This window comes from Rhodamnia argentea, chromosome 8 (assembly GCF_020921035.1).
Source record: "Rhodamnia argentea isolate NSW1041297 chromosome 8, ASM2092103v1, whole genome shotgun sequence".
In the NCBI taxonomy this organism is placed as follows: domain Eukaryota; kingdom Viridiplantae; phylum Streptophyta; class Magnoliopsida; order Myrtales; family Myrtaceae; genus Rhodamnia; species Rhodamnia argentea.
Window position 1 is genome coordinate 2,072,495 of NC_063157.1, and position 23,520 is coordinate 2,096,014.

The 23,520-nt window shown below is 40.1% G+C and overlaps 5 protein-coding genes, 1 long non-coding RNA gene and 2 other non-coding genes across 8 annotated transcripts; 2 read left to right on the forward strand and 6 right to left on the reverse strand.

Moving 5' to 3' along the window:
* Positions 1-931: 931 nt before the first annotated feature.
* Positions 932-20,760, forward strand: LOC125316400. Its single transcript, XR_007199625.1, has 4 exons — positions 932-946; positions 19,746-19,750; positions 20,486-20,495; positions 20,637-20,760. It is a non-coding gene; the product is annotated as an uncharacterized LOC125316400 (long non-coding RNA).
* Positions 3,836-9,330, reverse strand: LOC115737952 (uncharacterized RNA methyltransferase BT_0643). The gene is made up of 11 exons (XM_048284661.1): positions 8,950-9,330; positions 8,620-8,862; positions 7,891-8,052; positions 7,314-7,423; positions 6,462-6,570; positions 5,752-5,907; positions 5,503-5,618; positions 5,267-5,433; positions 4,924-5,054; positions 4,696-4,849; positions 3,836-4,530 (listed from the first exon to the last, which is right to left on the reverse strand). The coding sequence occupies exons 1-10, from the start codon at positions 9,328-9,330 to the stop codon at positions 4,742-4,744; spliced, it is 1,683 nt and encodes a 560-aa protein (XP_048140618.1). The 3' UTR covers positions 3,836-4,530; positions 4,696-4,741.
* On the forward strand, positions 10,297-13,343 carry LOC115738032 (glycosyltransferase BC10). The gene is made up of 2 exons (XM_030670510.2): positions 10,297-11,478; positions 12,593-13,343. The coding sequence occupies exons 1-2, from the start codon at positions 10,963-10,965 to the stop codon at positions 13,229-13,231; spliced, it is 1,155 nt and encodes a 384-aa protein (XP_030526370.1). The 5' UTR covers positions 10,297-10,962; the 3' UTR covers positions 13,232-13,343.
* On the reverse strand, positions 13,986-16,601 carry LOC115738033 (ESCRT-related protein CHMP1B). Its single transcript, XM_030670511.2, has 2 exons — positions 16,141-16,601; positions 13,986-14,478 (listed from the first exon to the last, which is right to left on the reverse strand). The coding sequence occupies exons 1-2, from the start codon at positions 16,463-16,465 to the stop codon at positions 14,192-14,194; spliced, it is 612 nt and encodes a 203-aa protein (XP_030526371.2). The 5' UTR covers positions 16,466-16,601; the 3' UTR covers positions 13,986-14,191.
* Positions 18,142-18,812, reverse strand: LOC115738035. The gene has a single exon (XM_030670516.2). The coding sequence runs from the start codon at positions 18,683-18,685 to the stop codon at positions 18,332-18,334; it is 354 nt and encodes a 117-aa protein (XP_030526376.1). The 5' UTR covers positions 18,686-18,812; the 3' UTR covers positions 18,142-18,331.
* On the reverse strand, positions 19,976-22,739 carry LOC115738034 (60S ribosomal protein L28-2-like). Its single transcript, XM_030670512.1, has 4 exons — positions 22,635-22,739; positions 22,377-22,550; positions 21,047-21,210; positions 19,976-20,274 (listed from the first exon to the last, which is right to left on the reverse strand). The coding sequence occupies exons 2-4, from the start codon at positions 22,522-22,524 to the stop codon at positions 20,134-20,136; spliced, it is 453 nt and encodes a 150-aa protein (XP_030526372.1). The 5' UTR covers positions 22,525-22,550; positions 22,635-22,739; the 3' UTR covers positions 19,976-20,133.
* On the reverse strand, positions 20,516-20,601 carry LOC115738135. Its single transcript, XR_004015092.1, has one exon. It is a non-coding gene; the product is annotated as a small nucleolar RNA R24 (small nucleolar RNA).
* LOC115738134 lies at positions 20,774-20,861 on the reverse strand. Its single transcript, XR_004015091.1, has one exon. It is a non-coding gene; the product is annotated as a small nucleolar RNA R24 (small nucleolar RNA).
* Positions 22,740-23,520: the final 781 nt, after the last annotated feature.

The window sequence follows — 23,520 nt, forward strand, 5'->3', positions numbered from 1 at the left end:
AAGTTTTGCCACGTATATGTGATATAGACAATTCGGCAATAGTTGAAATTTTGGGCGGCACATGGGAGTGTAATTTGAAATACCGGCAAGAAAAAAAAATGTGCAATTGACACTCTATGGAGGGAAAGTGCTATTTGAAAGAGAAAAATTGTGGGGGAAGGAAATGGATCACTTTTTTTATAGTGCAATTGATGTGCAAAAAAGTTGTGAAAATTTAAATACTATTTCAAGTAATATTTAAATATTGTAAGAGATCTTTTGTTCATATTGTAAGAGATTTCAAGTTTTCAATATTGATGAAGTTTTTGCACGAATATGTGATGTGTACATCTTTACATAATATATATATACACACACCTCATTTCTTGCTTCTCCTTTTGTCACGGGAAAGGAATCTAACACCATAACATCATCACCTTCCATGGCGGGGTTTCAAGAATCGTTGCATGCTTCTAGCGATGCCACCAATGCTTTTTTCGGCAACAAAACTCAACAATATGACTTTGCTCCATCACAACCCACAATGACTTAGATAACTCCACTGCCTCCTTTTCTAAAGAAAAAGAGAAAATTATTGGGCAACTAGGTAAAACTCGAATCCCAATTATTGCTCTTCTTCAATTTTTCTTCTTACTGAATTTATGCATCTATTTGGATCGGATCCGGATGCAAAAGTCTTCGTTCTATCTGCCAAGACTCTGACAGCCACGAATAGGTTTGTCTGTGAGATCTGTAACAAAGGATTTCGGAGAGATCGGGACATCCTGCTCCACAGAAGAGGGCACAACCTCCTATGGAAGCTTGAGCAGAGAGCAAACAAGGTGATCATAAGGAAGGTCGTGTATATTTGCCGAAAGCCGAGTTGTGTCCATCATGACCCATCAAGGGCTCTTGGGCACTTAATTAGGATCGGGAAGCACTTTTGTAGAAAACATGGTGAGAAAAAGTCCGAAGTGTGAAAAATGCTCAAATAGGTATGCGGTTCAATCGGATTAGATGACTCGCTCCAATATACGTGGTACTGAAGTACAATATGACATGCATCAAACCCAACATCAAAATCATTATTTGTGACATTCGGATATTTTCATGTCTAGCCTATGGAATAAGTCACTCTCTACCTTGGTGTAGAAGTTTTTTCTCTTCAGCTTATGAAAGAAGATACCCATTGCTTACTTTAGAAGTTTGCTCATTTACATCATCCTCTGTATTATCTGGTTTGACTACGGTTAATTAAAGAAGGGCCACACTAAGCATTCTTATTGGATCTCTTCAAGCTTAGGTTTAATCATTGCAATATTAGGCTAATAATTACCAAATCTTAAGATACAATTGCAACTATGCCATTTGTCGATACAATAGCCAAGTAGAGATAACTATGGAGGACACATTATCTACTAAGTTATTAAAGAGCTAGCAAAAAAGTCTATCGGATCTCCCTAGACTTAATTATGGTAATCCAAGGCCATTGATTAGCAAATCGTTAGATGTCATCATTGGTAGGCCACTTGAAACCTTGATGACCAAGTAAATTGTGCTATGATGACTATAGGACACATAATCAAGGTTAGGATGCCACCTCTTTTCATTTTTCCTAAGTATTTTAAACCCCACGTGTCCTTAACTTGGACTTTAAGTTTAATCTAGCCATATATCATGTATTGCATCATGAATTTTAACCGTCATCATTTCATGCTTAGATGACTGACTCTCTTTACTTGGCCAAGAAGCTCTCTCTCAAAATACCTCCTAGTAAATCGGTAATTCATTTCATTTTTCCTAAGTGATAGTTTTTCAAAAAATTTGACACTTGAGTGATCGTTTTAAAAGTTTTGTCATTAAAGTGAGCATCATACAGAAGTTTTAGTACTTGTACTGTACTTAAGCAGGTGAAATTCAACCTCAAAGTGATATTGTTATAATCCAAATAAATTATCGATTTACTAGCTAAGTGTCGTTGATTGATCACATGGCCGATTCTTTGAGTTGTCGATATTCATGTTGTCGATTCTTTGAGTTGCCAACATCCACGTGGTTAATTCTTTGAGTTGTCGCTTATTTAAGTTATCGATGTTCACGTTGTTGATGTTTGGGATATCGATATGTTGTCAATTTATGAGCATGAAAAGATGTAAGTACACTATTAATTATGAAGATGATGTTGACATTTAGTGTGGTTACAAAAATAGTTATGTGATTATCATGCTTCACATGCGTGATTTTATAATTTGAGAGAGGAAAGTAAGTTTCGTCGTCCGTATAAAATTGGCGATGATGTCTCGGGAGATTCGCGATACCATGCTATGTGATCCGGGATGCCCCGTGGAGTTTATAGGATGCCTCAAAGTGAAGATGTCCCGTGTGTCGAGATGCCTTAGCAAAAGATATCCCGGAATTTCGGAATGCCCATGTTATGTGATCTTGGATGCCCCGTGTGTCGGGAATGCCCCAAGAGTTTCGGGATGTAGAATAATAAAGAAACAATGCATGTTCATGTGTATGTACATACTTACATGTTTACATAACACTAGGAGATACGGTGCATCATAATGTGTGCAACGCATGATGCCATCCACTGATCAACGAGAAGGTAAACACATGTGATATCATTTTTTGTACATATTTCTATGGTAGACTTTACAACTATGCATGCACCAATATATTTGTCCACATTGTAATAATTACCAAGTTGAGTCGTAAGATGGTCTCCTACCTTACACTAAGAAATTTCATTTATTGGGTTTCGGCTCACCCCTTATTTTTCAGATTTGTAGGATAGATCACTCTCCACCTTTGCAGTTTGGAGTTCTTGTGTATTTTGATTGTAATACTAAGAAATGCTCTTACCTGAATCGGCAATAATATAAGCTAAGTGTGAATTCATGGACCACTCAGGGGTATTCAATTGTCCCCCTGGTTGGCTCGTCGATGGGTGAAGTAGTCGACCCTTAGTCAACAGTCTAATGTTTGTACAGGCAGGCATTTGGGCGTAGAAGTATGGTATTGGAGATAGGAAACCTAACCTCTCCCAGGTGAAATGTATTTTGTGTTTCGTTTGGAAGTTGTGTTGTAAACGGATGTCTAGCAAGAAAAAGAACTTGGATTGTGTGATTCTTGAAAAGTGAATGATTAAAGGTTGCCTAAATATATCTCAATACAATCCATCACTTCGCCGTCTTCACGACTCTGCAGCACAATTTCATAATCTTATTCCTTCATTTCCGAAAGTTCATCCAAGATCGAAGAAAGTCAAAAAGAGAAAGGTGAAGTAGCAAAGGCAGTGCTAAGAATTACCTCAATGGTTTTAACTGCTCCTTGAGGCTTAACAGGATCTATCCCTCTTTCTGATACGAGGACCCTCATTAGAGCAAGTCCATTGCTTAGCGAAGTCACAGTGATTATTAATAAATCACCCAACCAGCAAAATTTCTAATAGCTTGCATTTGCCATTGCAAAATAGATTTCTTGGAATGAGAAAATAAGAATCCTTACATGTATTGAATGTCCTTACCTCGGATTTTACTGTTAGATAGTAGCCAATATTACTAAAAAAACAGGGAGTCAGATTCTAGTTATACTCCAGTGGAGAATGTTTCTCCCCTAAGCATAAGTGAAACTGGAATGGAATAGCAGCCATCAAAACGTGTCCTGCCCTAATTCTTCTATCTTATAGTATATGGATACTTAGAATAGATGGAGCCACATTCTAATTTCTCCAGTGGAGAATGTTTCGCTTAAGTGAAATTGGAATGGGAATAGCAGCCATCAATACTTGTTATGCACATGAAAGAAACTACAGTGCAAGATAGGCTTTCCTTGTTCATTTGAGTTCCTTCCGAAAAGTGACTTCCATAAGTGTATCACATTATTCTAATGGCCACATGGATGACTGATTTTTCATCCTTTAGTTAAGTGGTCAACGAATAATTAATTACCTTCAGCACAATAAGAAACATCCTTATTGAGAGATTCTTGAGAATTGACATATCAAAAGTAGGCTTGACACGTTCTCCAGGAAGGTTCAAAATTGATGCTTAATTCCAGGGGAATGCTAGATCGAAGATATTAATAAATAGCTGAATTAGCAAAAATCTTCTGTAGCTCGAGTAACCATGAACTTGGCGGTTGCAGTTGTTTCCGTGTAGATCCCAGAAGACTTGTTGCATCCGTATATCTCCTCATCCTGGTCAGGAGAGGAACAATTGATGAAAACCCAAGACAGCCGTCATAAAAATGAAGTCCATATGCACAAGGGGTGCTCGCTGATCTGTAAATCATAGCATTCAGGTCTTGACACGTACTTCTCAGGATTCTCTGCATCTCTCTGCATAATTGACAGCGCCAAGTTTAAGATTGCGGAAAAAAGATACTTTCCCAAAGCCTTTAGGAGGAAAACAGCCGCTTCCAATTTGTGGTGTTATATGATGACCATCAGGTTCTTCATTGACCACCTCCCTTCCAAACCAATTACTTCAGTGGTACCGTTTAGAGAAGTGAAGATTTCTCTGGGCCAGTATCCTATATCCACATCTGCAAAGCACACCCACAATGTTGTCTAACTTAGTTCTCAAACATTTCTGTTAAAAGACAGAAGAATTGACAATGTGCGCGTATCTTTTTTTCCTGAAGAAGGAAATATACTTCTTCTGAAAAGATAGTACAGAGAAAACTGGGGCAGTCTCCTGGAGAAAATACTTGCCGCAAGAGATCCTTGTAGTTATGCAGTTGTAACAACATCGAATTAACAGAGCTCTAGTAGGCACACACACTCAATGTGAGGAGTGTGTGGGAACATGTCTACTGGCTGTACACTTTTTAGTTTGTAACACCCTTCGATGTTTTGCTCTCTCTGCAAAGACACACAGGATTAAGCGATAGACAGCTAAGAACAAGAGCAACTAGTGGGATGGACTCAATACATACCACCCCATGACAAAGGTACTCGAGGTCTCGTGCACAAGTAGCTGGATTACAAGATACATAAATAATACGCTGAGCCTTGAGCTTCAGCAGAAACTTAATCAACTTCAGGTGCATGCCTGGCCGATTTGGATCTGCAGCATTGATCACAGTTAAAAAGTGGGAGAAGAATTATTTGTATTTACAGAGAAAAATACTTAGCTTGTGAAGTTTATATACATACAAAATTATCCAAGAACATACCACTTGTCTGCAGAGAACATAAACGCCAACAAACAATCGTAGATGTAGAACCATCATTAAGCCAACCAACAAAGACTCGATCATAAAATTTCAGAAAAGATACCTGAAATGACAATATCCGGTTTAGGGAAGTTGCTGCCAAAATTTTCATCGATTTTATTGAGATCTCCTTGAATAAATGTTGCATTGCTGATACCATTGAGCTTGGCATTCAGACAAGCGTCAGAGATGGCCTGAGCAACAACCTCGTAACCATAAACATGTCTAACCCTGAAAAGGACAGTCTCAGATTGTTTCGAGTTCTTTTACATAATTATCACAATGGACAAATATCTGTACCTTCTGGCAAGTGTCAGACCAATGGTGCCTGTTCCACAGAATAGGTCTAGCACAATTTCTGAGCCATCCCCTCTAGGACCCGCACACTCCTCAATAATTTTATATAGAACCTCAGCCTGAAATGCACCAAGTCTCAGCAATTTTCAAATAGAACAAGAAAAAAGAAAAAGAAAAAACACAGCAGATTTTCACAAGAGAATGGAAGCTCAGAGGAGTTAGCAAAACACTGAATTGATCATGTGTTGATACCTGCCAAGTATTTGTTTGAAAAAAGGAATTGGCAGAAATTTGAAAAGTAAGCCCTCTCAATGTCTCTGTGATGGTAGATTTCCCATACAAAGTGTATTCCTCCTCTCCGGCAGATGTATTACCCACCGAAGTATTCACATTGTTGACAACACTTACCTGCCATTTAAAGGTATAAACTGACTCGTATAAATACTCTTAAAAAAATTAAAAAGAATTAGAAGCATAAATGCATAGACTGTTAAACTGAAAACTCGGAGCCAGAGGAAGGGCCACTGAATGCTGTTCTAGCCTAATATTTACAATGAAAAAGAAAGAATGCAGAGGAATGTTGACTCTTGCTTGCAACAGGCTATTATGCCACTAATTCAGTTTAGCATACTACTTAAGTATTTATAAAACATGAATTATTTGATCTCTTTGAACTTCTTACATGGCTGAAAAAGAAAATCCAGTCCATTCGGAGAAAGAAAAAGAACTTCCAATGATAGAAATGTGTAAAACCATTGTTTAGGAATAAATTTTTTTTATCTGATCCAAACTGACCACCTATTCTTTAAAGGAGACGTTTATCCAGTGCGTTGGCCATGCTTTTAGCAAACTGGATACTCTAAACATAATTCACACAATGTTGGAAAGTTCCTCTACTCAACCTAATAAAAGAACCATGAAATGTGCTCATTAAATTAGCATAGAAGAGTTGGCTGACAAACCACTTCAGGGAAAGATGAAATCTCCTCTACTAAGGGTTTCAGCAACTCGGGCTTGTAAGATGATGTCACAAAATTAACCATGACCTCCGGCTGACCAGTCTCAATGTCCCTGAACATATATAAAACCAAATAAAGATAGGAAAACCAAAACATATTACCATGGAGATATAAGGATCCAAACACAGAGAGTGTTGAAAAACATTATGGCAAATATATCTCAGACAAATTCACTGAATTCCAGTTGCATTTCTATGGAAACTAGAACCAACTTTTGCGCTTCAGTGGATTTCCATGGCATGCAGTTATATGAATAACCAAATAATGGAGAAAAGCTATTCTCCATACCCACTCATAGGCAGAAAAGAGAAACTTCATGAGAAGTCATTGCAATAATTGATTGTCAGCTAATATAAAAATGAATAATTCGTAAATGGTCCTTTACCAAAAAAAAAAAAATTCATAAAAGGAAATGTAAAACTACGGTTGCAAGCAAACTGATCGTATCGCCCCTCTATCCTCCAAAAGAAAAAAACAACTCTAAGAGCTGTTCCTTGGATGCTAAAGAGAGCAATTGATCTCCCAATAACGAAAAAGGGTATCATGCCTGAATCTAACTGAGGCTGCAGGTAAAGCTTGGACAGTTTGTGCTCTCCCGATTTCTTTTTTGGCGACCTCATTATTCATAGTCAATGAACCATAAAACCTTTTTTTTCAAAAAAAACTAACTATGACATGCTTAGATCCTGGTCACAAACTATCACAAGTGAAAAAGCTAAAAAACTAACCATCACATGCTTCGATCCTGGTCACAAACTATCACAAGTGAAAAAGCTTCTGCGCTACAGCCCCTACCTCCCAGTTCTAAGCATTAGATGCTTAAGAAATCCAGCATGAGAGTGGACATCATAAGGAGACAAACCTAGTTGGGGATCTCTCCAGCAGTCTTGTATAGCTGCAAGAACCTACAAGCAGAAATGCAAAAATGGAAAGAAGTCTTTGAGCATTAGTTAAAGAGTTCTTAGATTTTGTTTGTTTAATCAGTGAAACGAATCTCAACAGTTCAAAGCAAATAACCACATGAAGAGCAATCATTGAAGTAGGAGCTCAATCACAAGAGAGATGCAGCCCCTGTAAATTTATAACTTGGCAACTACTTGAAAAAGAAAACGTGCCCCCAGACAAGCATAGAAGAAAGATAAATTGCAAGGTCTCGAATATCTTTTGTTGGATAAGATGTTAAACTACATGCATGTAAATATCCCATTACGTGTAAAGCTGACAAATCCAATTCTGGCTAGAACTGTTAATGTATTTAATTTTCCCTTTCTATGGTAGGCTGTGGCTTCTTCTCACTTTATATTTGATTCAACAATAATCATTAATCATATAAAAGAACCCATTTGAAGTTTCAACAGCCTCTGTAGCATACCTTGTTAGCGGGGTCACTTTGTAGTAAGCACTTGTTAACATTCAGGACCTTATCAAAGAAGCCAGGTGCATGCAGTCCCAAAGCATGTTTCTCAGAATCATCGCTATTCTCTTCAAACAATTCACGTGGCAACCACCTTTGAGAGCCAAATGAAAATTCCATCTGTGAAAGTAAAACGTAACAGTACAATCAGAAATCATGCAAAGAACAAAGATTCACTCAGAGATGGAACAAGGTTTGTCACAGTTTTAAGTGATTGAGATAATGATATCGTGCAAATGGCGTGGTAACGTCATGCCAAAAGTTGAAGCCAATAAACTCCGTAATTAGAAAAGAATAACAGTATCGCCCAACAACATTTTTACGGTTTGAAATTACACACGCCCCAAAAAAGCATGGCATTATGACTCCCTGAAGTCGAATTAAAGGTTGCATTTGCAGAAGACAGCTCCCAATAGATGGGAAAATTAGGACAATTCTCAAGCAAAGAATCCCCATTTCATGAAAGTTCAGCTCAAGAAACAATTTCTGATCATTTAGCTGACCCGGCTTAGTGGGAAGGGTTTATAAAATTTCTGTCCCAGTTCAATGGATTCTGTCCTTAACACATGAAGCAAGCTATGACTTTATCCGTTAGCTAAACACTAATTGAAATTGAGATGCCAACGAGTCATAAAAGATGTCCAGTATAATGACAAGCGACAAGAAGTTGCAATATCGACTACCAACCTTGTTCCTATAGTGGAATTGGATATCGCAGGGAACGATGGGCTTCATCATTGTGGGAAACTCCGGATCATTACTAGGAAATTTCCCGACATGAATGATCAACTCTCGGACCTGCTGTTCCTTGGCTCTGACTTGAGCCTCGTACAACAAATTCTGCGTTTTACAGCCTCCGCAGTACGAAGCATACTCGCAGGGGGCATCCACAATGTCCCAATGCGGAGATATCGTCCTCAACTTAGTCACCTGCACATTTCCAGACACGCCTCACGAAGGTAAAACTTCACCGAAAGGTTTCCCAGTTGAATTTAGCGAGCTAAAAGAAACCCATACCTCGGCGTAATTTCCCTTCTTGCGGGTGACGCGGCCGACGAAGCGTTCGCCGGGGAGGGCGCGGTCGCAGAGGACGACGAAGCCGGTGCCGGAGACCTTGCAGATGCCCTTGCCCTTGTAGGCCAAGCTGTCGCACTCCAATTCGAGGGTCTGGTTCTTCTTGGGGAAGTAGGAAGTGGAGCGAGCTTGCTGTTGCGGGGAAGGGTGGTCTTCGAAGGAGGGGACGGAGGCGGAGGCGGAGGCGGAGCGAAGGCCGCGGAGGAGGGGGCGAGGGAAGAGAGTGGTTGTGATGAGTTTGAAGGAGTGAGCAGGGACGGCGGTGATGGCGGTGGTCATCGGCATCGCGCGGAATGCGGTTGTGAGAGGGTGCGAAGTGCACATTTTGGAGGGGCGATGAATTGCGGAGGGGCGGAAGGCGGAGGATAGAGGGCATTTTCGGTAGTTCACATGCCAGTGTAATGGGCGGGCTCGGGCCAGTGAAAATGCGAAGCCCATTTTAAAAAGCCCGTTGAGCATTTCTGGTTGGTCTAGCGAGTGCACCAATCACGAAAAATAAATAATTTAAAAACTTTTTTTTTCAAACAATCGCCGGTATTTCATATGAAAACGAATAAACAAAAACTATTTTCATCGTTCACAAAAATATTTAAATATAAAATATTATTTATAATAAAAATATTACCATTAACTAATCATTTCAAACAACGAAAGCGATTAATTTTAAAAAAATATTTATCAAAAATCATTCATTTTTTGTAAAATAAATGGAGCCCTAAAAAGGTCTTTAACTTGAAAATCTCGAGCAATAGCTAACAAGAAGGCACGGAGGATTTCTAGAGATTAAGCTTGGCCATGTGTGGATATCTTAACATTAACCAAGAAAGTAATTTTTCTTCTGTGGTATTAAATACCCGACAAGAAAACAATACGGGATTGGGATTATCACAACTTGAGTAGTTATGACTATGAGTTAACAATTATTATATTTAGCATTTAGAAAGTGGAAAAATGGAATTACTGGAAAAAAAAAAAAAAAACACAGAGGCAAAAATTGCTGCAAATTCATGAGTCGACTTGTCCCACCGTGGACCAGTCTAGGCGGGCAAGCCGTAGTTTCGCCGACCACAAACTTAGACGCAGCCCATTGGAGATGGAACCAAGCAATGGAAGCCCAGGAATTTTCCTGAGATTCAGACAGCAGTCATGGAAAAAACGCAAGAGAGAAGGAGCCTGTCCTAGATTTGTCTTCCGCCACCCGACCACCTCCCAACGCAAGAGAGAAGGAGCCTGTCCTAGATTTGTCTTCCGCCACCCGACCACCTCCCACGCTTCTCTCTCTCTCTCTCTCTCTCTCTCGCTCTCTCTCTCTCTTCAGCTTCGTGTTTGACTTGACCTTTTAGTTACAACGTCCCTAGAAGTTTCGAGCACGCATACCCGAATCAACAGGGCATGGCCCTCCCCAGTCAAGTCAACTGCTTGTGCTTTGGGCTGCTCAGGAACCGAAGCTGATCTTTGGCTTCCACGCCTGCCGGTCCAATCTCGATGCTCTAATGATGAACCCCATTTGGTAGTAATCCGTGCCTCTTCCGCTTCCTCTTCTTTCCTGTCTTTGAGCATCTCTGCGTGGGAGAGCTTCCGATTTAGCAGAAACAGGTGTTGGGTTTTTCTTTTCTCCTTGTGGGAGAGTTAAAGTAATCAAGTTTTGGATAGATGATCTTTGGTTTGGTGCTGATACTCTTTGTTTGGTATCCGATTGGTTTGATGGCTGAAGAAATCAATGATCCTTTCGTACAAATAGACAGGATCCGTTGAAAGGTCTCAATACAATAGATTTGATTCCATTCGGGTTATATATAGAACTAACCCGGAGAAAGAAGACATTTTGGGGGTATTAATTGATCGCAGACTGCTGTTTATAGGGGCAAAATCTCGAAATTTTGGAGAAGGGATATAGATTTTCACAGGTTTTTTTATGATATCTTGGTTGAATTTTGTCTGGAAATCAAGTCAAAAATGTTCCAAAGGATAGTGAATGTAGATGAAGGAAAAGACCCTTCATCTGTAATCAGGAATTACCAGCCCAGGGCATGTCCATGGAGACTCCTCCACTATTTCTTGTTGTTTGTGCTTGTGGGTCTTGGATTGTTGATTTTAAGCATGAATACGATACGATACTTTGGAGTCCAAAATCAACCTGTACATAAGAGTAGACCTTTCCTCTGCCTTGAAGAGCCATTTAGTATAGAGAGCAGGTTTAGCACCCCGTCAAGTTTATTACATGCCATGAGCGATGAGGAGCTCTTTTGGAGGGCATCTTTTGTGCCTCTGATGAAGACGTATCCACTTAAGAGAGTTCCCAAGATTGCCTTCATGTTCTTGGTGAAAGGTCCATTGCCGTTTGCCCCTCTTTGGGAGAGGTTTTTCAAGGGGCATAAAGAGCTGTACTCGATCTACATCCACTCCCTACCTTCGTATGGTGCTGAATTCCCACCTTCATCAGTGTTCTATGAGCGACAAATCCCAAGCCAGGTAATTTGCAATTTTAATGTCTTGTGCCTTTGCTTGATGATTAACTGCAAAATTAAGCAATGTGATATCTATATGTATATGCTTCATGCTGTTATCACATTTTATTGAAATGCACTGATTGTTGTGTTTGCTTCTCCTGCATGTCTAAATCTCATGTTTCTCTCTAATTTGCTGGCATTTCATGAATCCTTCTTTTTTGTGCTTTAGCGCTTTATCACAATTTGTGAAAGCTTTTGCATAAGTTGCTTCATCTGATTGCTGATATTTTCACTTCAAAAAGCGACTTTGTAGAAGTAGGATTAGCTATAAAATCCCTTTGGCTTGTGTGGTTAGTTTCATTCAACTCCATTCTGTTCAAGGGAAGATTGTATATTGACACTGGGCTGGCTAGAATAAAAATGGGCATTTTACTTGGCATTTTCTTATTCAGACTTTCTTGATGACCATAGGTCATTAATTGGACCAGCTATTATGTCCTGGAGGACACCCTTCGGTTTCTCTGTGGCAACAAATAGGTACATGCTGTGATCTGAGCAAGTTTGTCGTTCGGTCAGTGTAGATCATGCAGAAGATGAGGCCTCTTGTGTCTTAGAATCAGGCCTGGAAAACTCTACAGATTGCAGAGTCTTGTATGAAAACTTATCGCAAAAGTTCAGTACCATTTCACTTAGTTCTGTTATTAGAGTAAGTAATATAACAAGGGAAGCAACTCCTGAACTAATCAAACACAAAAATTAGACATAAGCATGTTTATAGGAATTTGAGAGTGGTCAGCAAGGATAGACTTTGCTGCCTTTTCTCACTGAGAAGGCTATGCACCATTGATCTGATGGAAAATGGTGAGTAAGTAGGTGACCGGAACAAAGAGAACTATGAAAAGCACGTGGTGCTGTGTGATGTAATTCTTCAACTCAATGCTCTGCATATGCTTCTTTTTATACCTGTCTCGAAAGTTGTTCTCGAATCTTTTGTTAGGTTCTAGTCAATGTCAATCTTCAAGAAGCTTTATAATCTCCATCGGTCCTTCAAGAAGTCACTTACTTTATCAAAAAGTAACTTCTGTAAGTCAAGCAATAAAGCACTTTTGGTGTTCTCTCTGCTTTGTGCTGATCAGGTGGTGGAGTGGGGGTTGATGAGCATGTGTGATGCAGAAAGGAGACTCCTGGCAAACGCCCTGCTTGACATGTCCAACGAATGGTTCATCCTCGTCTCTGAATCGTGCATCCCGATCCAGAACCTCACAACAGTCTATAATTACATATCACGATCCAAGTACAGCTTCATTGGATCTTTCGATGAAGATGGACCCTATGGGAGAGGACGCTACAACAAGAAGATGGCACCAGAGATCAACCTTACCGAGTGGCGTAAAGGTTCTCAGTGGTTTGAAGTGAATCGTGAACTCGCCATAGACATAATAGAAGATTCGACCTACTACCCTATGTTCAAGAAGTTTTGCAGACCTACATGTTATGTGGATGAACACTACTTCCCTACGATGCTAACCATCCAATCTCCGGATCTCCTGGCAAATAGAAGCATCACTTGGGTGGACTGGTCGAGAGGCGGTCCGCACCCTGCTACTTTTGGCGAAGCCGATATCACGAAGGAATTTTTCAAGAAAATCCTGGAAAACTCCTCGTGCAGTTACAATGATCGACCTTATTCGCTTTGTTTCCTCTTTGCTAGGAAGTTTGCTCCTGGTGCTTTAGATTCTCTGTCAGCTTTAGCATCGGAAGTTTTTGGATTTTGACGGAAGTTTAGGGAAGAACATTTACTAGAGTTTTTCTGAAGTTTTATACCTTGAATATTTTGCCTTTGGTAGGGCTTATTAAAATGCAATGTCACAGATCATTTTTACACGAGAAGAGAGGTAGGGATCTAATCCCCAAAAACAATTGCATGTCCTTCACATAACAGGTAATATGGTAACATGGTGATGAAGCATGAAGACAAGCGCTAGCATATCCTGATTCTAGATGGTCACGAAGTACTGGAAGAATATGTATCCATAGCTATTCAATCATCCGGAGTTCCAATTGAAGGAGGAAATAAAATTAGCTGTCTTAAACATCACCGAAGAAGCAAAAACACATCCCTCCTGGGATGGTATGATTCGAGGAGAGAGTTGTCCGTCTATTCAGCAGCTATGACGCGAATTTTCTCACGGTATTACTTTTATGTACCCATACCTGCATTCTTGCGGGCTATAAAGATAATCGAGGTATATAGTTCCCATCACCGTTCTTTTGGGAGAACTATTCCATGAAAATTATAACAATACTGGATCGACCATGTTAATATATGGATAGGAATAAAAATAAAGAGAATTCGGAAAGAAGAAATTGGGAACAAATTTTATCCTAATCAACCGACTTTATAGAGAAAGATTACATGACGAAAAAAAAAAAAAATTGGGCCTTTCGATACAATCAAATAAAAAGTCTCAAGTCGACAAGGAATTTCATTAATAACTCACCGTTTTGACCCTTTGAAACAACTCGACAAACACAGAAACTTGCAGAGTAGATAAAACTCAGGTCTTAATATTACAAGCGTAGATGCTAGATACCACAAGGTTCATAGGAACCCGGGTTCGAATCCAGTCACATGTACACAGGAATAATAAGATTCTTAATACATCCAACAGGATTCCCCATACCAACATGTGTTTTACATTAAAGACATCTCATTCTCATATAATTTAGAAATCTCAACCTCTGGCCTTGAGATCTGCAAGCCGTCTTGAAAGATCATCTTCATCAACCTTCTCTGATGATTTAGCTGGAACTGCATGTGCAGCTGGCTGTGGCAAACCGACAGAGACTTCCAGTCCATAATCATCCGCTACTTGCTGCATCAAGCTGTTTACTTCTCCTTCTGGAGTGGAAAGTGAGGTTGACCCAGCCATCGCACTCTCCATGAACTCTGCCTGCACCTCCATGTTCACAAACTGCTTTTCAAATGAATCCATTGTCTCTGACATCTTCTGCAAATTACCTGCAAAAATAAAGCATTCCAATTAGACAGGGCAGATTCAAGCAAGTCAATACTGCTGTTCCTTTATCCAAGGGATTTCTAACAACTTATAAAAGGAAAATAACCCATGAAAGAGACGTGGAATGTCAATGGCTAAATTTGTAGAGTCAGATTGATAAGAAACTGTGAAAACCAATATAACAGGCAAAGAATCTCAAAATGGATTTGACAAGATATAAGCACCCCTCACATGTTAAGACCCCCAGTCATCTCATCCGTTTCATTGTCTGTGAAGAATCACCAGATGCATGAATCGAGAAAAAAGTAGATTTGGAAGGGCAACTCCAGCACACTTGCCCATGCCACATGAGTTGGAGACAAGCTGAGGTCGGTTATAACATGCTCATCCAGATAAAAGTTCATTCTATATGCATCAGAGACATTATTCTTAGCCATCCGTTGCAAAGCACCAATAGATCCCAGATTGTGAACAGCTCCCACTTTCACACCCCCCCTCCTTCTTCTTTCCAAAACCCCGGCCCCGCCACAAATAAAATATAATGCTGGTGGCACTCAAGGCATTTTTGTTTTGGACTTCAAAACCGTCTCTCACACTCACTAACCTTACTGCTATTCTAGTATACGCAAGGACATTTGAAAGTCAATATATTCTGAATGGGAGAAAAGTAGCCTAGAAAAATATTGGCAAAGGCTCAATTTATGCTAAAGGGAGAAAGGTAGCCTAGAAAATATTGGCAAAGGCTACAGGAGAAGTCGATAGATAGCTGTCCTTAGATTTTTTTATTTTTTATTTTTTATAACCGAGGTTTCCCACATGCAATGGACTATAGCTGTCATTAGTTCTTTTAATATTCTTTGGAACAACGATCTCCGCTAATGATTTTTTTCCCCATGAGAAATTCCTCCTGCTGAGTCATTACTCAAGTCAATGACAACAAGTATCTCTCTTTAGAAATGCCCTAACAGCACAACATCTTTGGGGTAAACAAACATCCCTTTCCTTTTGAACAATAATGACATTCGCAAACTTTTTCCTCGAATTTTCACTGCATTTAGGGATGATGCAAGGGAAACCAGCTGCAACACGATAACATTCCAACTAGAAACAGGAAAACAAAAAAGAACAAGGAAAACAAAAAACTCCGCATTGCCAATATAAAACCACTCCTTAACATTCTAGGTTTACAGACAACATATAGGTACTTGTGATTCCAAAGGTTCTCAGCGGGCAAGACATAAATAGTCTCCAGCTAATTCTAATCCAAACAAACAATTCCATGTTATCTAGAATTATACAAGAAACTCCTTCAATTGGACTTGGCTGCCATGATCTGTGATCACGAATTTTTTAACAACCATGGTCAAATAACCCAAAAGTGTATCTTAGCTTATCTTTCATATGGAAGCAAGTGCTGCTCAACATCACATTAGCAAGATCAAACCTTATTAGTATGATCCCATAACAAGATAAAGAATTAAAACAAACGGAAAGAAAATGACATAACTCCAGATTAATTGATAACACTAACTCATTGTGACAGCCAGATTCAATTCAGAGATCAAACGTAAGAGCTAATCCAAAAGCAGGTAAAATACGGTCCAGAGTCAACATCACGCAACGCAACAACGACAGAATGATCGAGCCCACGAAAGCAAATATACCAGTAGCCAAAGTGGACTCGAGGGACTTGACGATCGAGGCCATGGACTTGTTGATCGTGGTCATCTTGGCCTGAGTGTCCAGCCGCGCGACGACGGCGTCAAGGCGGGAGGCGAGGCGGAGGTAGTTCATCTGCTCCGTGCGCTTCCGGATGGCGTTCTCGGCGTAGATGCGGGCGCCGTCCATGTTGCCCTTCTCGATCGCCTTCTTGACCTTCAGCTTCTCCGCCTTCTCCTCCTTCTCGCACTTCCTCGCCTGCCGCTGCAGCGACTTGGCGGTGAACTTGAGGTCCATGATCTGGTTCAGAAGCTTCTCGGTGTTCCCCATGGCTCGGGATCGCTGGCCTCAGGTGAGATTGATCGATCGATCGATCTAGGGCTTGCGCAGAGAGAGATCGAAGAGCGAGATCGAGCTCGATTTTATGTGATTCGGGGATTTTTCGCAAGGGAAGAAGCTTCGGAGGAAAGCGAGGTTCCCACACGTTTACATGCACACGCTCCGTGCTGAGAGATCCCCGTGTAAAGACCATTATGCCCCTGTAGAAATGTATGCAACTTCTCTTTTCTCAATGAAACGCATATTTATGTCCCCAAAAAAAACAAAAGAATGAACGAACTCAAATTCCCGACCAAAAAAAATGCATATTTAAATGGATATATGAAATTAATGAAATTGAGTTATGTGATTTTAATTTTTTGCCAAAAAATTAAATTCCTATAAAGTACACATAATTGATAATCACAATCGGATACAATCGATATCTTACCTTATAGCATGATAAGAATTTCGGATCATTATTTCATAAGGCCGAAACATGTTGAAAAGTTCAATTTAGGACTTCAAGGGGGGAAAGTGCCTCGAAGAAGGATGATATCGGAACAGGTTGTAGAGGGTCGAGTCCGTATAATTCAAATACGTGTTTTTTTTGTTTTTTCGAAGAAGGCGACATCGGAATAAGTGCCTCGGAACATGTTGACTGTTCAAGTCTTTATTATCCCAAGTTTATTTTTCTTCCGGAGAAAATATTAAATAGCATACTCACATTTCAACTACGTATCAATTCGCACCTTCAATGTTAGAAACATATGATTAACATCCCAAGTCGCATCTAACATATGGTCCCGTTTATGAACTTGTCATTGCCCCTTCCACCATTTCAAATTCACCCCCAAGGAATACCCACTTGCCCAAAATCTCTTAACCCACCCACCATGCCCAACAGGCTCTGCCGATGCTTAGCCGTGTTGTCACCGCCCGCCTCCAACCCCGATGAGCCGAGAACCGTCGAGCTCTGCCGGTGGTGAGCTCAACTCATATATCTATCGAGGTTGACTCGGATTTAAGTCGACCTCGATTCGATCTCGACAAAGCTCGAAATGTTTACATTTCAAATGTTTTGGATTTTAAACTACGTGTTAACTTTTACAATTTGTGAAAAATTCAAGCATTTCAAATTTACAAGAAGAAATGTCACCACATGTAAGCCTCCACATTTTGATAAACCCAAAAAGTAAAAAGGTGAAATGTGAAAATCAATCTAAATGTACCCAGACTAAATAAAACCAAACATGCATTAGACTTTAACCGGAATGGGATCTGTCATGGCCAGTTCCACGTTGTAATATGTAGAGCTTCGTTAACGCTCAAATAGTAATTACTGAGAAAATCTAATAAAACACGGCCATTCACACCAAAAAAAAAAAAAAATTGTAAAACAAGATTTGCCACTAAAAGGGGAAGAATGCGTTCAACCCCTTATATCTTTAACTGAAAATCACAATAGATGGTCGGCCTTCTTGCATATGACACTGCTATGTTATTTTACAAATTACTAGAAACCAAATCACATACATTAAAAATGCCCGAACCGACCCGAAATGGGCCGGGTATTTTTCATGTTCGGTCAATAGTTTAACAACCGGAAATCACAGTGGCTTCGGTCAACCCGAACCGAAACACATGTTGCTTAACACAAATCCACAAACACCGATAACTTCTCCTTTCCGAGAATCAAAGTTTCCATAATCTCATTCACATCGTTATTCGTTTCCAAATTATGTACACGCAAAATCCATCACCTTGTCTCGAGTCCCGTCATCCAATCACTTTCCTCCTCTTCAATTCTCTTTTGAGGTACATCTCTGTCTTCCCTCCCTGACGAAAACAATCACTTGGGATCTCCAGCATACATGATCAGCCACTAACGTTGGAGCCCGAGCTCGACCTCCCGAAGCGGTCGCTCACCTGGCGGGCGTACCTCACGACGGCTTTGGCCCACCGCTTGATCTCGGCCTTCAACTTGTTCGAGTCAACGTCCTCGAGCGATGTCGAGCCCGCCGGCTTTTCGATGTTTATCTCCATGAACGAGAAGGAGAAGCACCTGTCCGTGCGCCTCTTCTTGGCAACAACAGCATCATTGCTAGCACCCGTGGCTTCCGAGGAGGAGGACACTCTGTTGTTGGCGTTGAGGGAGAGGGTTTTATTGGCGGGTATGGCAGATTTGCCGGCCTTCTCTCTGTTTAGAGAGAGAGTTTTCTTCACGGACATGGTGCCGGAAGCTCGTTATCTTCTTGCTTCTCTTTCCTTATCTTCTCCGCTTCGGGGGTTTTTGTTGAATGTTTTATAGAAGAAAAGAAGAAGAAGATGATGATGATGATGGTGGTGGTGGTGGTGGTGGAAGTGGATACAAAGCTACAAAGCTTTGGCCAATATTGAAGACGGGATGATTTTATATAGGCTCGTACCACATCAACATCGCGTGCACACAAGTTATTCCCATTGACTTGACTTTTCAAAATTGCACACATTGGGTTAATGTTTTAGACGGAATGCTTGATCTAATCTAATACACGTGTGAAAATATAGAATATTCTTTGATCCTGAGATTGCCCGGTAAGACGGGTGCATAAGTTTCACGGCTTAAGGAACTCGGGATCTTAAGATTAAATCACGACTCGTCGAGACCGAACCCTATTAAAAGGCTGCTTCCCCTCATCCTCTCCCCTCTAAAATTAAGAAATCTCTGCTAGAATAGTTGGTGAGGAGATTGATTTGGACGTTGATTATTGACTTCGTGGCAAAACCATGAGTTGTTAGATTGATTCCACGTTTTATATGTCTGGTATTAGACAACTTCCACTACTTGGGGCCTAAGCCATCGACTATTTCCCCAACATGGAAAGTCCATTGTCCAGCTGGTGAAGACAGCACCTTGCGGAATATTATTTAGCATCGAATTTCTATACTTCTTCCTGACCACCAATTTCTGGGAAATTACCCCGTGTCCCAGAAGAATTCCAATAGCCTCAGCCTGGATAATTAAGAACAATTAACTAAACGATTAATCAGATTCTGGTGGGGCCGATTCTGTAGGAATCGCGCGACCTACTGTAGAATCAAATCAATCCCTCTCCAAATTCGACTTTCCAATAGTTTAGTGCAATTGGGAGGTCATTCGTCGCGGTCCGTACGGGCTTTAGATGCAAACCGAAAAGAGGGCCAAGGAAGAAACATGCGTTGAGTCTACGCCTCCAAGGAAGACACAGATTACACACAAGTCATGCCACCAGAGTTTGAACAAAGACGTGAACGCACGAAACATATCAAGAAAAAGTTAAGGTGGAAGTTCTTTCGAAGACCATTCCTTCTTCACCAAAGCTCTAATGTGTATAATAACCACGTGCCTAGACAAGGTGTGCGCAAAAGGTGCAGGAAATCTAACTTCCTAGACAACCCAGCTAAAGCCAAGTGATGATAAGCATTTGAACCAGGAACAAAACTCTCGAACGCAAATCGCTGATCACGGGGAGGGGGGTAAAAAAAAAAAAAGGAAAGCACTTGATCCAAAAATACTAAGTTCCTCTTCAGCTAACCTGTGTCGATGATGTCTCGATAAAAAATACATTTTCATAAGAAGTTCAAGGAAAAAAAGGCAGCAAACGAAACCATTTCTTGAAAGACTCCAAACCAAAAGTGGACTCTGATTCCATCAAAACTCACTTCCTGCCACGGATTTTAACAGCCTGCCTGTTCCTCTTCTTGACACCGGATTTTGCAACCTTGAGGCTTCTATGCACAGCGCTCAACCTCGAGAGTGCCGCATGCTTCAGATCAGGGCGGTAGTAGTTATCTCCCACCTGCCATAGGTGAAATTTTACAACGCTCAGCAGGCAACATCCAAAGACAGGCATAAGCAGCTCATTCACATACAATTGTTCTTTTGAATGTTTTTTCCCATTGCGGAGTAAGATAATTATACACTTAGCAGTTTATAAGCTGCATTCAAGATAAACAGAGAGTAAAATGCTAAACATGTCATGTTTAGATCAATCATATCATAACTAAAAGAAAGAAAACTGTGCAAGTAAGTTCAATCATTTAGCTCAGAAGCCAAGCGTACTTATATTTCCTCGAAGAAACCAAATAAAGGTTCTCCTTACACATTAATGCTTCATCACTGCTGGAATTAACAAAGAACTTCTTCATGTCCGCTATTCAGAATCCAACATATCAATAACAGGCATCAACATACATCTTATCATTGTCTAGTATAATTGAACATGCTTATCATGTTAAGATTGACCGTGCTCTAAAAGAAATAAACTTTCCATGCTAATCCTGCAAAGCTCATACATTCAAGCTCAGAAGCCAAGCGTAGTATATTTCATTGAAGAAACCAAGTAATGAAGGTTCTTCTTACGTGTTAATGCTTCATCACAGCCAGAATAATTAACATGGCCAGGGACAGAGTGAGAAAAAAAGGTAAATTTTTTAAAAAGACTTAGCATTTTGGAAATTTATTACACCACCCCATCCAAGTATGCTAACCATACATGGCCAATCTGCCATGCAAATTTTATATAAATTTCAAGTCCATTACTCAGCCACTTGCAATTAATATTGGATTACCTGGTTGGCGACAGCCTTGGCCATTCTCTGGAACTCCTTCTTCATGACAGACTTGTGAAGCAAAGCTGCTGGTTTATTCTGCTTATTGGTCTTGGTGGTGCCAAGTAACACAAATGGCTCCTTACCCACTGGTTGAACAGTGACTGTCTTCTTGTTGGCCAACCCTGACGTGTCCAACAAAAACAAGTTAACATTTAGTTTGGTTTCCACAAAATTTTAAGACCAAGTGATTACCATAAGGATTGATCATATTGCAACACAATGTCAACATTCGCTAAGGACGAATCTGTTTTGGGAAAAACTTCATAACAGAGGAAAATGCATTCTGAAAAACTATCCTAGAAAATGTTTTTCCCTTTCTCTGGTTAAGGAATTCATCAATGTTTTGGGAAAAACTTCATAATAAAGGAAAATGCATTCCGGAAAATCATTTTCCTAGAAAATGTTTTTCTTTTTCCAGGATAGGGGATTCATTTTCTTGACTTTAAGAAAATCGATCTATTTAATAAACCATGATCATGAGCAAGTGTGGTGCATGTTTTATTTGAATGTAAATTGTTTTCTGTCAACTCATCATTTTCAGCAAACAAAATGCGTGAAAGTCTAGATAACTGATTCTTGAAAGAAAATATCGCTCAAACAAACGCACCCGATATTTAAAAAACTTCACAAAAGACCACAAACTTCACAAAACTTCGTCTATAATCCTTTTGCCAGATGAAAAAGAATAGGGATTGCTTCAACCCACATATTCTCCAAAAGAAATCCCTTAGACCAAAATCAGCAAGCACGTCTCAGGCGCAACACAAGTAAGACAGCCACAAGTAACATCTTCAAACTGAATCAACAAAACAATTAACTCCACCCAAAAAAAACAAAAGAATCGTTAACTTCCAAACTCTTAGTTATTATTGAAACCCCGTAAAACGTCACAAAGCAATGAGAAAAATCAATCTAGCTCCAAATAGTTACTCATATTCGCCAGAAGTTAAAAGCACTAAACTGTCAAAATGAAGAGACTTCCCCGCACAATCCTAAGCCCATCCGTCACAAGAAACGACATTCTCACGGAATCATTCGACTGGCACGGTCACCAACAGTGGATGTCACATTCAATCTATTAACAACTAAAATCAGTTTCCAACTGAACCTACAAAACGTTCGAGATCTCCACTTTCCCACATCCTCTAACGAAACCACCACCAGATCTATCTGGCTCCACTCTACTTTTCCCCCATCCGACGGTACACAAAAGGATGCCAGAGCGTCACAAAAAGGAATTTCATCACGACGAAACAGTTCAACGCTCGAAATCGTTCAAAATCCGTACCGGAGTGCTTGTAGGAGTTGAGGTTGAAGAGATTGTTGGGCTCTTTGCTGAACTGGACGCTGGCGTTCCCTCGCCCGAACTCCTTCACCAGGAACGAGTTGTTCTTCTTCACTATCTCCCAAATCAGCTGTCCCGGCACCGTCGCCATCTCTCTCCGTCTGCCCCTTCTTGGCTCTGCAACACAAACAAAATCAGCTCGAAGGCTAGAAGAGAACGTGCATGGAGGCGTCGAAGACGATGGATACGGCAAATGAATACCGGTCGGCTCGAGTGCTTTCGGAGGAACCAGAGAGGTCGATCTGCGTCGTGGGGAGAGAGCGAAAGAGAGTGTTATTTATAGGGAAACCCTAAATTCGTTCGAAGATTTTCTTGGAAGACGTCCAAGCCCACTTGGGTTAACGTTATTTACGGGCGTGCCCTTGATCAGTTGATGTTCCTAAACTACCCCCGGTTACGAGCTTTATTTAACTCTGAGAAACCGGTTTTTGTTTTTTTTTCTTTTATCCTTCTCTTTAACCCCTGAGCTTTCGAGATGGAAAAACCCATCAAGGTGAGATTATGAACACTTGATGAGATTTTTATCTTATCATTTGATGACTATTATTACTAATGTGATTGATCTATTCTTGTCTCGATAGCTTAATTATTTGAAGCTATGTGCTTTCAATTATTACTAACACGAAACGCTTGAAATCTTTCGATTTTTTTTAAATATTGTTATGCAAGATTTTAATAAGAATCCTCGAGAAGGTACCAACTTTTCTGAATGGCAAGTAACTTTTGATACAGAAAAATAAATTTTACTGTGTGGGTGTAAATTTTTTATATTGAAGAAGTACGTACTATTAGTAACTAGTAACTATTATATAGGTCTAATACCCTAAAAAAATTCACAATTTTAGGCCAAGTCTTTATTCCAACATAAACTTTTTTTGTACGATAAAAAATCATTAATTTTAGATTTAGTCACTATTTTACCTTAATTATTTTTATCTCATAAAAAATCATCAACTTTTATTTAAGTTCCAGATATGCTCTTATAAATTCAATAACCACAATTACTTTTGACAATCGAGAGATGAAAAACTCATAAGTGAGCTGTTCCAACGTCTTGAGCCAAGCAAGCGTCTTGAGTGCGAGCTCT

What these genes read in the sequence shown, in the direction of transcription:
- LOC115738035 (XM_030670516.2), bottom strand. Translation starts at nt 18,685, where the DNA reads ATGTCCGTGAAGAAAACTCTCTCTCTAAACAGAGAGAAGGCCGGCAAA.
- LOC115738033 (XM_030670511.2), bottom strand. Translation starts at nt 16,465, where the DNA reads ATGGGGAACACCGAGAAGCTTCTGAACCAGATCATGGACCTCAAGTTC. An exon ending in CGAGTCCACTTTGGCTACTG is followed by an intron (nt 14,479 to 16,140) that starts GTATATTTGCTT and finishes TTATTTTTGCAG; the next exon opens with GTAATTTGCAGAAGATGTCA.
- LOC115738032 (XM_030670510.2), top strand. Translation starts at nt 10,963, where the DNA reads ATGTTCCAAAGGATAGTGAATGTAGATGAAGGAAAAGACCCTTCATCT. An exon ending in AGCGACAAATCCCAAGCCAG is followed by an intron (nt 11,479 to 12,592) that starts GTAATTTGCAAT and finishes TGTGCTGATCAG; the next exon opens with GTGGTGGAGTGGGGGTTGAT.
- LOC115738034 (XM_030670512.1), bottom strand. Translation starts at nt 22,524, where the DNA reads ATGGCGACGGTGCCGGGACAGCTGATTTGGGAGATAGTGAAGAAGAAC. An exon ending in CAACTCCTACAAGCACTCCG is followed by an intron (nt 21,211 to 22,376) that starts GTACGGATTTTG and finishes TGGACACGTCAG; the next exon opens with GGTTGGCCAACAAGAAGACA. An exon ending in CCAAGGCTGTCGCCAACCAG is followed by an intron (nt 20,275 to 21,046) that starts GTAATCCAATAT and finishes CACCTATGGCAG; the next exon opens with GTGGGAGATAACTACTACCG.
- LOC115737952 (XM_048284661.1), bottom strand. Translation starts at nt 9,330, where the DNA reads ATGTGCACTTCGCACCCTCTCACAACCGCATTCCGCGCGATGCCGATG. An exon ending in AAAGTGACCCCGCTAACAAG is followed by an intron (nt 7,424 to 7,890) that starts GTATGCTACAGA and finishes TTCTGCTTGTAG; the next exon opens with GTTCTTGCAGCTATACAAGA. An exon ending in ACCGGATATTGTCATTTCAG is followed by an intron (nt 5,055 to 5,266) that starts GTATCTTTTCTG and finishes TCAATGCTGCAG; the next exon opens with ATCCAAATCGGCCAGGCATG.